General features: G+C 45.1%; 1 protein-coding gene across 1 annotated transcript in view; it reads right to left on the bottom strand.

Moving 5' to 3' along the window:
* Window positions 1-12,245, bottom strand: part of LOC124788960 — a 400,179-nt gene that overhangs the window by 304,481 nt on the left and 83,453 nt on the right. The window contains exon 5 of the mRNA XM_047256249.1: window positions 1,205-1,585. Coding sequence (XP_047112205.1) covers window positions 1,205-1,585 — 381 coding nt within the window. The remainder of the gene's footprint in view (window positions 1-1,204; window positions 1,586-12,245) is intronic.

The raw sequence follows: 12,245 nt of genomic DNA, 5'->3' as shown, positions 1-12,245 counted from the left end.
GGAGAATGTGCTGGCTTTCTGTATCCAGAAAGGCCGTACAGGACCTGCAACATGCGGTCGTGCATTATCCTGCTGAAATCTAGGGTTTCGCAGGGAGCGAATGAAGGGTAGAGTATGGGTCGTAAAACATCTCAAATGTAACGTCCACTGTTCAAAGTGCCGACAATGCGAACAAGAGGTGACCGAGACGTGTAACCAATGGCACCCCATACCATCACGTCTGGTCATACGCCAGTATAGCGATGACGAATACACGCTTCCAATGTCCGTTCGCCGCGATGTCGCCAAACACGGATGCGACCGTCATGATGCTGTAAACAGAACCTGGATTCATCCGAAAAAATGACGTTTTGCCATTCGTGCACCCGTTTCGTCGTTGAGTACACCATCGCAGGCGCTCCTGTCTGTGGTGCAGCATCAAGGGTAACTGAAGCCATGGACTCCGAGCTGATAGTCCGTGCTGCTGCAAACGTCGTCGAACTGTTCGTACAGATGGTTGTTGTCTTGCAAACGTCCCCATCTGTTGACTCAGGGATCGAGACGTGGCTGCACGATCCGTTACAGGCATGCGGATAAGATGCCTGTCATCTCGACTGCTAGTGATACGAGGCCGCTGGGATCCAGCACGGCGTTCCGTAGTACCCTCTTGAACCGACCGATTCCATATTCTGCTAACAGTCATTGGATCTCGACCAACGCGAGCAGCAATGTCGCGATACGATAAACCGCAATCGCGATAGGCTACAATCCGACCTTTATCAAAGTCGGAAACGTGATGGTATGCATTTCTCCTCCTTACACGAGGCATCACAACAACGTTTCACCAGGCAACGCCGGTCAACTGCTGTTTGTGTATGAGAAGTCGGTTGGAAAGTTTCCCCATATCAGCACGTTGTAAGTGTCGCCACCGGCGCCAACCTTGTGTGAATGCTGTGAAAAGCTAATCATTTGCATATCACATCTTCTTCCTGTCGGTTAAATTTCGCGTCCGCAGCACATCATCTTCGTGGTGTAGCAATTTTAATGGCCAGTAGTGTAATATATTTAAATGTAAAATTTCATTGAAAATACTCGTTTACTGGCTCAGTATTCGTGATATACCAGTCGCCAGTTCCCATAAGAAAGCGCCAGTAAGCTCAGTCCTTACTTTACGTTCCGGTAAGTATCGCGGTGGCAGCGGAGCGAGAAGGGCGTGCAGGCGTACCTTGAGCGCGTCGTGCAGGTTGGTGAGCGTCTCGTCGGAGGTGCCGACGAGCCCGTGCTGGCCGAGGCCTTCGATGGCCTTGTCGAGCGCGCGGCGGCGCTGCTGCAGCGCCTTGCGCAGCTTGGGCTCGGACAGCACGATGACCTTGAGCAGCTTCTTGCACGAACAGACCAGCGGCGACGCGGCGCCGGGGCCCGCCGGCTGGTCGCCGTCCGAGAAGACGCGCGCCATCTGCAGGATGACCGCCTCGGGCCGCAGCAGCCGCACGCTGAAGTCCAGCCCGTCCGACAGGAACACCTTCGCGTACAGCGCCTCAAGGATCGACAGGCTGTGCGGCATCGACTCCACGAACAGGTCGATAGGCAACTCCGTCAGGATCACCTGTACACGGACAGCAGGCGTTCAGCTGTGCTACAGGTTTCTGTGATACGCTGGAAGCGAAGCGGCAATCCTGGCTTCTCCACTATCTGGCTGCATAACCTTAATTTGCAGCGAAGTCGCCTCCCAGAGCTAAGTGTGGGTCACTGGCGGCTGATGCCCGGTAGAGTTTCCATTCCAGGCGACATACCCTGACCAGCCCCCACAACAGGTAGATTTAGAGTGGAAGAAGAGTGAGAAGGACAAAATAAGAGGAGACGAGATAGAGAAGGTCAGTGGGTTCAGCGCTACAAAGATTTATGATGCCAGCAGAGAGAACAAGAAAATCAATCGTAAGAAGAAGTAGAAGAAGTTGACCCCATTCCAATACTAGAGATACAGAAATCCTCAAAAGAAATTAAACACAGAAAAGCAACTGGAATGCATAAAATCAACGTAAGGCTATTAAAATACGGAGGTACGATCCTATAAAAGAGGCTGTCAATCATATTCAACCAAAGCTAGCAAACAAGTGAAAAATACCTCACTCATCGGAAACAGCAGAGGTACCTATGTTCAAGAAAGAAGGTCTGTTAAGTTTTCTCGACTCAGTATTGGAAATTTCCTTTGACGAAGAACAGACTGGATTTAGAAATGGAAGCTGAATAATAGTAATTAATTTATTCTGTAACAATTAACAGAGAAGAAACGACAACATAGCCTACAACCATACATAGGATTTATAGATTTCGTTAAAGCATCTGACAATCTGAACAGAAATATAGTAGAAAGCAAACGTGGCAGTTAACTGAGGCCCATCCTATTCGATCCAAAATTATTGTGCATAATGTGATTTTATATAAAAGTGATATCCTCTAGCCGGCCGGTGTGGCCGTGTGGTTCTAGGCGCTTCAGTCTGGAACCGCGTGACCGCTACGGTCGCAGGTTCGAATCCTGCCTCGGGCATGGATGTGTGTGATGTCATTAGGTTAGTTAGGTTTAAGTAGTTCTAAGTCTAGGGGACTGATGACCTCAGAAGTTAAGTCCCATAGTGCTCAGAGCCATTTGAACCATTTTTTATATCCTCTAGTTATTTAGGATGTCAGATTGAGCTAGACAGTAATATGTAATGGTCTAGATTAATAGTGATTAGATTTAGAAGTATATATGGTATCATGTATAATGTATTTAAAAATAAGGTCAGACAAGAAACGAAAGTATAATTGTATAAAGCTGTATCTCTTCTAGTATATCTTCATAGCAGTATTTACAGGGTACCTAAAAAAGAACATTCGATATAATACAATGCACACCAATGAAATTTGTAAGAAGAATAAAAGATTGTTCAAGAACAGACCACATAAAAAACGAAACTGTACGAGCAGAACTGAAGTAGAGCCAACTGAAAGCAGAACAACCAAAGTCCGGAAAACCTGGTACGAACGCATACAAACAGTGGACAGTAAACGACTTCCCAAACTAGCCTTAGCTTACGAACCTGCAGAAACAAGAGATGTTGTATTATCTAGGAAAAGATCACAGACAATTTGTGAAGACGGAACAGCTCATTGCCTAATTCAGGAAGTGTATTTCCATCCTACTGCACAATTATATATCGATGTTTCCGCTGTCTGTCCTACACCCTCCGCTCTCCCCTCTCTCCATTTTCATAGAACACTCATTCTCACTACAAAGCTGTAGACTGTTTCGTCTCCTTAATTTGTTTCCATTAACAGGTTGAACTATTGCTTACGGTACCAAAATGCTTAAAGTACGCACTTGTTGTTGGCTCTGAGCACTATGGGACTTAACTGCTGAGGTCATCAGTCCCCTAGAACTTAGAACTACTTAAACCTAACTAACCTAAGGACATCACACACATCCATGCCCGAGGCAGGATTCGAACCTGCAACCATAGCGGTCGCGCGGCTCCAGACTGTAGCGCCTAGAACCGCTCGGCCACTCCGGCCCCCAAATAGCTAAACTCGTTTACTACTTTAAGCGTCTCATTTCCTAATCTAATACCTGCAGTATCACCCGACTTAATTCGACTACATTTCATTATCCTCGGTTTGCTTTTGTTGATGTTCATCTTATATCCTCCTTTCAAGACACTATCCATTCCGTTCAGCTGCTCTTCCAGGTCTTTTGCTGTCTCTGACAGAATTACGATGTCATCGGCAAAACTCAAAGTTTTTATTTGTTCCCCATGGATTTTAATTCCTCCTCCGAATTTTTCTTTTGTTTCCTTGCTCAATATACAGATTGAATAACACCGGGTATAGCCTACAACCCTGTCTCACTCCCTTCCCAACCACTGCTTCCCTTTCATGCCCCTCGACTCTTATAACTGCCATCTCGTTTCTGTACAAATTATAAATAGCCTTTCGCTCCCTGTATTTTGCCCCTGCCACCTTTAGGATTTGAAAGAGAGTATTCCAGTCAACATTGTCAAAAGCTTTCTCTAAGTTTACAAATGCTAGAAACGTAGGTTTTTCTTTCCTCAATCTAGCTTGTAAGATAAGTCGTAGGGTCAGTATTGCCTCACGTGTCCCAACATTTCTACGGAATCCAAAGTGATCTTCCCCGAGGTCGGCTTCTACCGGTTTTTCCATTCGTCTGTAAAGAATCCGCGTTAGTATTTTGCAGCCGTGACTTATTAAACTGATAGTTCGTTAATTTTCACATTTGTCAACACCTGTTTTCTTTGGGATTGGAATATTATATTTTTCTTGAAGTCTGAGGGTATTTCGCCGGTCTCGTACATGTTGCTTACCAGATGGTAGAGTTTCGTCAGGACTGGCTCTCCCAATGCCGTCAGTAGTTCTAATGGAACTTGTTTCGACTCAGGTCTTTCAGTGCTCTGTCAAACTCTTCACGCAGTATTATACCTCCCATTTCAACTTCATCTACATCCTCTTCCATTTCCATAATATTGTCCTCAAGTACATCGCCCTTGTATAGACCCTCTATGTACTCGTTCCACCTTTCTGCTTTCCCTTCTTTGCTTAGAACTGGGTTTCCATCTGAGCTTTTGATATTCATACAAATGGTTCTCTTTTCTCTGAAGGTCTCTTTAATTTTCCTGTAGGCTGTATCTATTTTACCCCTAGTGAGATAAGCCTCTACATTTGTCCTCTAGCCATGCCTGCTTAGCCATTTTGCACTTCCTCTCGATCTCATTTTTGAGACGTTTATATTCCTTTTTGCCTGCTTCATTTACTGCATTTTTATATTTTCTCCTTTCATCAATTAAATTCAGTATTTCTTCTGTCACCCAAGGATTTCTACTGGCTCTCGTCTTTTTACCTACATGATCCTCTGCTGCCTTCACTATTTCATCTCTCAAAGCTACCCATTCTTCTTCTACTGTATTTCTTTCCCCCATTCCTGTCAATCTTTCCCTAATGCTCTCCCTGAAACACTCTACAACCTCTGGTTTAGTCAGTTTATCCAGGTCCCATGTCCTTAAATTCCCACCTTTTTGCAGTTTCTTCAGTTTTAATCTACAGTTCATGACCTATAGATTGTGGTCAGAGTCCACATCTGCCCCTGGAAATGTCTTACAATTTAAAACCTGGTTCCTAAATCTCTGTCTTACCATTATATAATCCATCTGAAACCTTCCAGTATCTCCAGGCTTCTTCCATGTATACAACCTTCTTTTATGACTCTTGAACCAAGTGTTAGCTATGATTAAGTTGTGCTCTGTGCAAAATTCTACCAGGCGGCTTCCTCTTTCATTTCTTACCCCCATTCCATATTCACCTACTACGTTTCCTTCTCTTCCTTTTCCTACTATCAAATTCCAGTCACCCATGACTATTAAATTTTCGTCTCCCTTCACTGTCTGAATAATTTCTTTTATCTCATCATACATTTCATCAACCTCTTTGTCATCTGCAGAGCTAGTTGGCTTATAAACTTGTACTACTATGGTAGGCGTGGGCTTCGTGTCTATCTTGGCCACAATAATGCGTTCACTATGCTGTTTGCAGTAGCTTACTCGCACTCCTATTTGTTACTGATTTAACCATACAGTAAAGCTGCATGCCCCCGGGAAAATTACGGCTGTAGTTTCCCCTTGCTTTGAGCAGTTCGAAGTACCAGCACAGAAAGGTCGTTTTGGTTAGTGTTGCAAGGCCAGATCAGTCAATCATCCAGACTGTTGCCCCTGCAACTACTGAAAAGGCTGCTGCCCCTCTTCAGCAACCACACGTCTGTCTGGCCTCTCAACAGATTCCCCTCCGTTGTGGTTGCACCTACGGTACAGCTATCTGTTCTGATCGCTGAGGCACGCAAGCCTCCTCACCAACGGCAAGGTCCATGGTTCATGGAGGTGGGGGTGGGGGGGGGGGGCGTTAGCACTTACCAACAAAAATAGTACAAATGCGACGAGTTATTCACTCACACAGTACGTTGCGTACCAGCATCTGGAAGAATGTAAAAATAATTCTGAACTGCCACTACCGTGAATAAACTGATTTTACGTAAAGGATAATAACATGACCGTTTCTGCTCCGTTACATCCTAGAATCGCAAATTAATGTGTGTCATTTAAACAGTGTAGTATAGCTAAATGCATGCTATATAATTATAAGTGTATATGCAAATGTGAATGTTTTTCAACGGTACAGAAGACGAATATTTTGTGGAGAAATTAACAAAGACGACATGTGTGCTAAGTGTGGTACATTTTTGTCTATGTTTCCCAGGTCGGAACTACTTCCTGTGGTTTTTCACTGTTTAGCGTGGTGTGACTTTCTGATGGAGAATGTGTTTATTTGGTGACTCAGAGAGGTGAGAGAGCCTGCCGTAGTGGCCGAGCGGTTCTAGGCTCTTCAGTCGGAAACCGCGCGGCTGCTGCCGTCGCAGGTTCGAATCCTGCCTCGGGCATGAATGTGTGTGATGTCCTTAGATTAGTTAGGTTTAAGTAGTTCTAAGTCTAGGGGACTGATGTTAAGTTCCATAGTGCTTAGAGCCATTTGAACCATTTGATCTGAGGTGAAAGAGAGAGGACTGTGTGGGGAGCCGCGAGTGTTGACGGTGCTGGTCTTCCACCGGTAGAAATTTGGCCGCAAGCCGAGAACTGACGCGCTGGTGTGAGGTCGCCCGCTCGCACAGCACCTCTTGTGGGTCTGCCAGCTGAGCAACCTTGAGGTGCTGGACCCTCTAACTCATAGATTACGTTTGCAGAGTGTCGGTATTCCTTCATGTCAGATACACGGAGTTATTGTTACGGCGTAAAGTGAAGCGCCGGAACGCCAGTCCGGAACGAGAGGCAGAGGGGGCTGTGAAGAAGACGTCAGCCAGTTTACTGCACGCCGACCGACCCCTCTCCTGGACGACAACGCGACGGCACCGTCCTCTACGCGAAGAGGATATAAGCGCCACGCCGACTGGCCGCGGCCCAGTTCGACCAGTCCTACGAGTTCTGCAGAAGCGCTAAGATCAGCCACCTGGACAGAACCATCCACTGTATTACTTTACTTGTTTTGGAATCCTTATACTGAAGGACAATAATTATATTGCATGCCGCCCTTTGCTTGTCATACATCTATGTATTTCTCAAATTTAAGTATTGTCATTGATTCATTTCGTAATAAAACTCTTTAATACGATTTGATTGAATTGTCTAGCGATCCGAAAAGCAGGTTTCCTATATACCCCATCTCTGAGAACTAGGCAGGATACGACAGTTGTACTATATCCATGGTGTGTATATAACTAGCTATGCCAAGCAGAATTATACAGGGCGGTCAGAAAGACTCTGAAAAGCTTGTAAGGTTGTTGCAGGATAGGATGTGCTGAGAAATAATTGTTAAAAAGAATGCAATAAAAAGTGTTCAAATGTGTGTGAATTTCTAAGGGACCAAACTGCTTAGGTCGTCGGTCCCTAGACTTAGACACTACTTAAACTAAATTATGCTAAGAACAACACGCACACCCATGCCCGAGGGAGGACTCGAACCTCCTGCGGGAGAGGCCGCGCAGTCCGTCAAATGTTTCAGAAAACATCGTTCTTGTGCAACGCAGCTAGCTCTTTATTCGCACGAAGTAATGGCCGCTATCGACAGGGGATCTCAAGTTGATTCCATATTTCTAGATTTCCGGAAAGCTTTTGACACCGTTCCTCACAAGCGACTTCTAATCAAGCTGCGGGCCTATGGGGTATCGTCTCAGTTGTGCGACTGGATTCGTGATTTCCTGTCAGGAAGGTCGCAGTTCGTAGTAATAGACGGCAAATCATCGAGTAAAACTGAAGTGATATCACGTGTTCCCCAGGGAAGCGTCCTGGGACCTCTGCTCTTCCTGATCTGTATAAATGACCTGGGTGACAATCTGAGCAGTTCTCTCAGGTTGTTCGCAGATGATGCTGTAATTTACCGTCTAGTAAGGTCATCCGAAGACCAGTATCAGTTGCAAAGCGATTTAGAAAAGATTGCTGTATGGTGTGGCAGGTGGCAGTTGACGCTAAATAACGAAAAGTGTGAGGTGATCCACATGAGTTCCAAAAGAAATCCGTTGGGATTCGATTACTCGATAAATAGTACAATTCTCGAGGCTGTCAATTCAACTAAGTACCTGGGTGTTAAAATTACGAACAACTTCAGTTGGAAAGACCACATAGATAATATTGTGGGGAAGGCGAGCCAAAGGTTGCGTTTCATTGGCAGGACACTTAAAAGATGCAACAAGCCCACTAAAGAGACAGCTTACACTATACTCGTTCGTCCTCTGTTAGAATATTGCTGCGCGGTGTGGGATCCTTACCAGGTGGGATTGACTGAGGACATCGAAAGGGTGCAAAAAAGGGCAACTCGTTTTGTATTATCACGTAGTAGGGGAGAGAGTGTGGCAGATATGATACGCGAATTGGGATGGAAGTCATTACAGCAAAGACGTTTTTCGGCGCGGCGAGATCTATTTACGAAATTTCAGTCACCAACTTTCTCTTCCGAATGCGAAAATATTTTGTTGAGCCCAACCTACATAGGTAGGAATGATCATCAAAATAAAATAAGAGAAATCAGAGCTCGAGCAGAATGGTTTAGGTGTTCGTTTTTCCCGCGCGCTGTTCGGGAGTGGAATGGTAGAGGGATAGTATGATTGTGGTTCGACAAACCCTCTGCCAAACACTTAAATGTGAATTGCAGAGTAGTCATGTAGATGTAGATGTAGATGACGCCTCAAACCGCGCGGCCACACCGCGCGGCTGAGAATGCAAGACGTTGCGCCCTTGCCGAGTAAATTGGAAGTGAAAATAGCCAATTAAGCCGTTGCTTACTCAAAATCAAGTGGCCCACCAGATACAATTAGCGTCATTGATAGCGCACGATATTGCTCAGCCTTTGATTCGGATTCGATCCTTATTACCGACCCACGTCCAATTTTTGTATCGCTCTCTTGTTCGATTTTAGGAAACCAAACGAAGAGCACGTTTGCTGACATCGTCTCTGAACTTGTGTGCGCAACGGCCTGATAGGCTAACTACAGTGCTAATTAACTCGGAAACAGCGCAAGGTATCGAATTTTTTCTTAACAGTTATTTCTCAGCGCAACCTACTCTGCAACATTCTTACAAGCTTTTCAGATTGTTTCTGACCAACCTATGGACTTAAGAGGTACTGTAATCTGATGTTTGCTAACACCAGCATAATCTGATAATTACTCACAGACAGTGCATCCCTGAACTATATTAGGAACTGATTATGCGAGATGGATGCACACAGTGTTTTATGTTTGCTGCATAGGTTACAGATTTTGTACTGATTGTATGTTATTGGTTGGGCCGTCATTTTGCTAGATGTTTTTGTATGTTATGATTAAAGACGCTGTGGTACTGACTGTGTGCACAATTAGTAGCTTATATTAAAGTTAAAATAACATATGGTTGTTTTCTGTTTATAGTACTGAACTGCTTGAAGTTAGTTTCTGCGGTACTTTCTTGTGCCTTGGATACGTGCGAATTCGGAATGAGGTTCGTGTAGCAAGATGCATGATTATGGCAGTTTTCAAACGGCAAACCGCAATGGTCCATCAAAACGGAAGCCAATGTTCTTAAATGTTATAGCATTTATGGTAAACATTTGATCCTGTGGACTCAAGATATTTCTTAAGTTGCTTTTCGCTGACACGCTTTCTTATACTCTTGTTGTTTTAGTTATGACGTAAATTCATTTAAATTGAGTATAATATGAATCTTTTATTAACAATTTGTTGCTGTTGTTAATATTTTATTTTGGAAGCATTCCATTTACGGAAAATTTGGAAATTTGTGGTAAGGTCTTATGTGACCAAACTGCTGAGGTCAGCGGTCCCAAGGCTTACACACTATTTAATTTATCTTTAACTTAATTAGAATTATTTTAATACCTTCAGCTGCTAAGGGGCGTTGATATATTTCAACGAGGAGAGGTGAAAAGGTGTGCCCTGATCGGGAATCGAACCCTGAATCTCATGCTTACATGGCAGACGCTCTATCCATCTAACACACCAAACGGGCCGGGGTGGCCGAGCGGTTCTAGGCGCTACAGTCTGGGCCGCGCGGTCTACGACGTCTTGACACTGTTCACGCGGCTCCCCCGTCGGAGGCTCAAGTCCTCCCTCGGGCATGGGTGTGAGTGTCGTCCTTAGCGTAAGTTAGTTTATACTTACATGGATATCGTGACTGTTCTTTCGGATATGTCCGAAAGAACAGACACCATATCAATATAAGTATATAGTTCAGGCAACACCGGCCATGACCTTCTTCTTCTGAGCGGATGCACACATATTCCCCGAACTCTTACGGGACTTGGGAAGAATGTCTTCCACGAGTAATGAGTGTGATGGAGTAGGACACTACGAATGTAGTGTGTTGACATACAAGGTAAGAATGTGGGTCTGGCGGGAGGGTACGCGAGATAGTCCCTGCTGTCGCGCTATCCGCTGTGCTTTCGGTAGCTCAAAAAAATGGTTCAAATGGCTCTGAGCACTATGGGTCTTAACTTCTGAGGTCATCAGTCGCCTAGAACTTAGAACTACTTAAACCTAACTAACCTAAGGACAACACACACATCCATGCCCGAGGCAGGATTCGAACCTACGACCGTAGCGGTCGCGCGGTTCCAGGCTGAAGCGTAGAACCGCTCGGCCACTCCGGCCGGTGGAAAGTTTAAGTGCTTCTGCACTCTCCTAAAGTTAATTCAACGACGGCATTTTGCCGTACATTACAGCCTCATCAACAAACACACCCTATCCGTCAGATCGTTTGTCTACACGGACTTCCGTTAACCGCCTGCAGTGGGACACCGTCTCAAACGGTTCTCGGAAATCTAGGAATATGGAACCTACATCTACATCTACATGACTACTCTGCAATTCACATTTAAGTGCTTGGCAGAGGGTTCATCGAACCACAATCATACTATCTCTCTACCATTCCACTCCCGAACAGCGCGCGGGAAAAACGAACACCTAAACCTTTCTGTTCGAGCTCTGATTTCTCTTATTTTATTTTGATGATCATCCCTACCGATGTAGGTTGGGCTCAACAAAATATTTTCGCATTCGGAAGAGAAAGTTGGTGACTGAAATTTCGTAAATAGATCTCGCCGCGCCGAAAAACGTCTTTGCTTTAATGACTTCCATCCCACCCGCGTATCATATCTGCCACACTCTCTCCCATATTACGTGATAATATAAAACGAGCTGCCCTTTCTTGCACCCTTTCGATGTCCTCCGTCAATCCCACCCGGTAAGGATCCCACACCGCGCAGCAGTATTCTAACAGAGGACGAACGAGTATAGTGTAAGCTGTCTCTTTAGTGGACTTGTTGCATCTTTTAAGTGTCCTGCCAATGAAACGCAACCTTTGACACGCCTTCCCCACAATATTATCTATGTGGTCTTTCCAACTGAAGTTGTTCGTATCTTTAACACCCAGGTACTTAGTTGAATTGACAGCCTTGAGAATTGTACTATTTATCGAGTAATCGAATTCCAACGGATTTCTTTTGGAACTCATGTGGATCACCTCACACTTTTCGTTACCTGCCACACCATACAGCAATCTTTTCTAAATCGCTTTGCAACTGATACTGGTCTTCGGATGACCTTACTAGATGGTAAATTACAGCATCATCTGCGAACAACCTGAGAGAACTGCTCAGATTGTCACCCAGGTCATTTATAGCCGGCCTCGGTGGTCTAGCGGTTCTAGGCGCTCAGTCCGGAGCCGCGCGACTGCTACGGTCGCAGGTTCGAATCCTGCCTCGGGCATGGATGTGTGTGATGTCCTTAGGTTAGTTAGGTTTAAGTAGTTCTAAGTTCTAGGGGACTGATGACCTCAGATGTTAAGTCCCATAGTGCTCAGAGCCATTTGAACCATTTTGATTTCATTTATATAGATCAGGAACAGCAGAGGTCCCAGGACGCTTCCCTGGGGAACACCTTATATCACTTCAGTTTTACTCGATGATTTGCCGTCTATTACTACGAACTGCGACAGGAAATCACGAATCCAGTAGCACAACTGAGACGATACCCCATAGGCCCGCAGCTTGATTACAAGTCGCTTGTGAGGAACGGTGTCAAAAGCTTTCCGGAAATCCAGAAATACGGAATCAACCTGAGATCCCCTGTCGATAGCGGCCATTGCTTCGTGCGAATAAAGAGCTAGCTGCGTTGCACAAGAACGATG

The sequence above is a fragment of the Schistocerca piceifrons genome, chromosome 3 (genome assembly GCF_021461385.2).
Source record: "Schistocerca piceifrons isolate TAMUIC-IGC-003096 chromosome 3, iqSchPice1.1, whole genome shotgun sequence".
Classification (NCBI taxonomy): domain Eukaryota; kingdom Metazoa; phylum Arthropoda; class Insecta; order Orthoptera; family Acrididae; genus Schistocerca; species Schistocerca piceifrons.
Note: the sequence above shows the minus strand (reverse complement) of the source record. Positions and strands in the feature narration are given on the sequence as shown.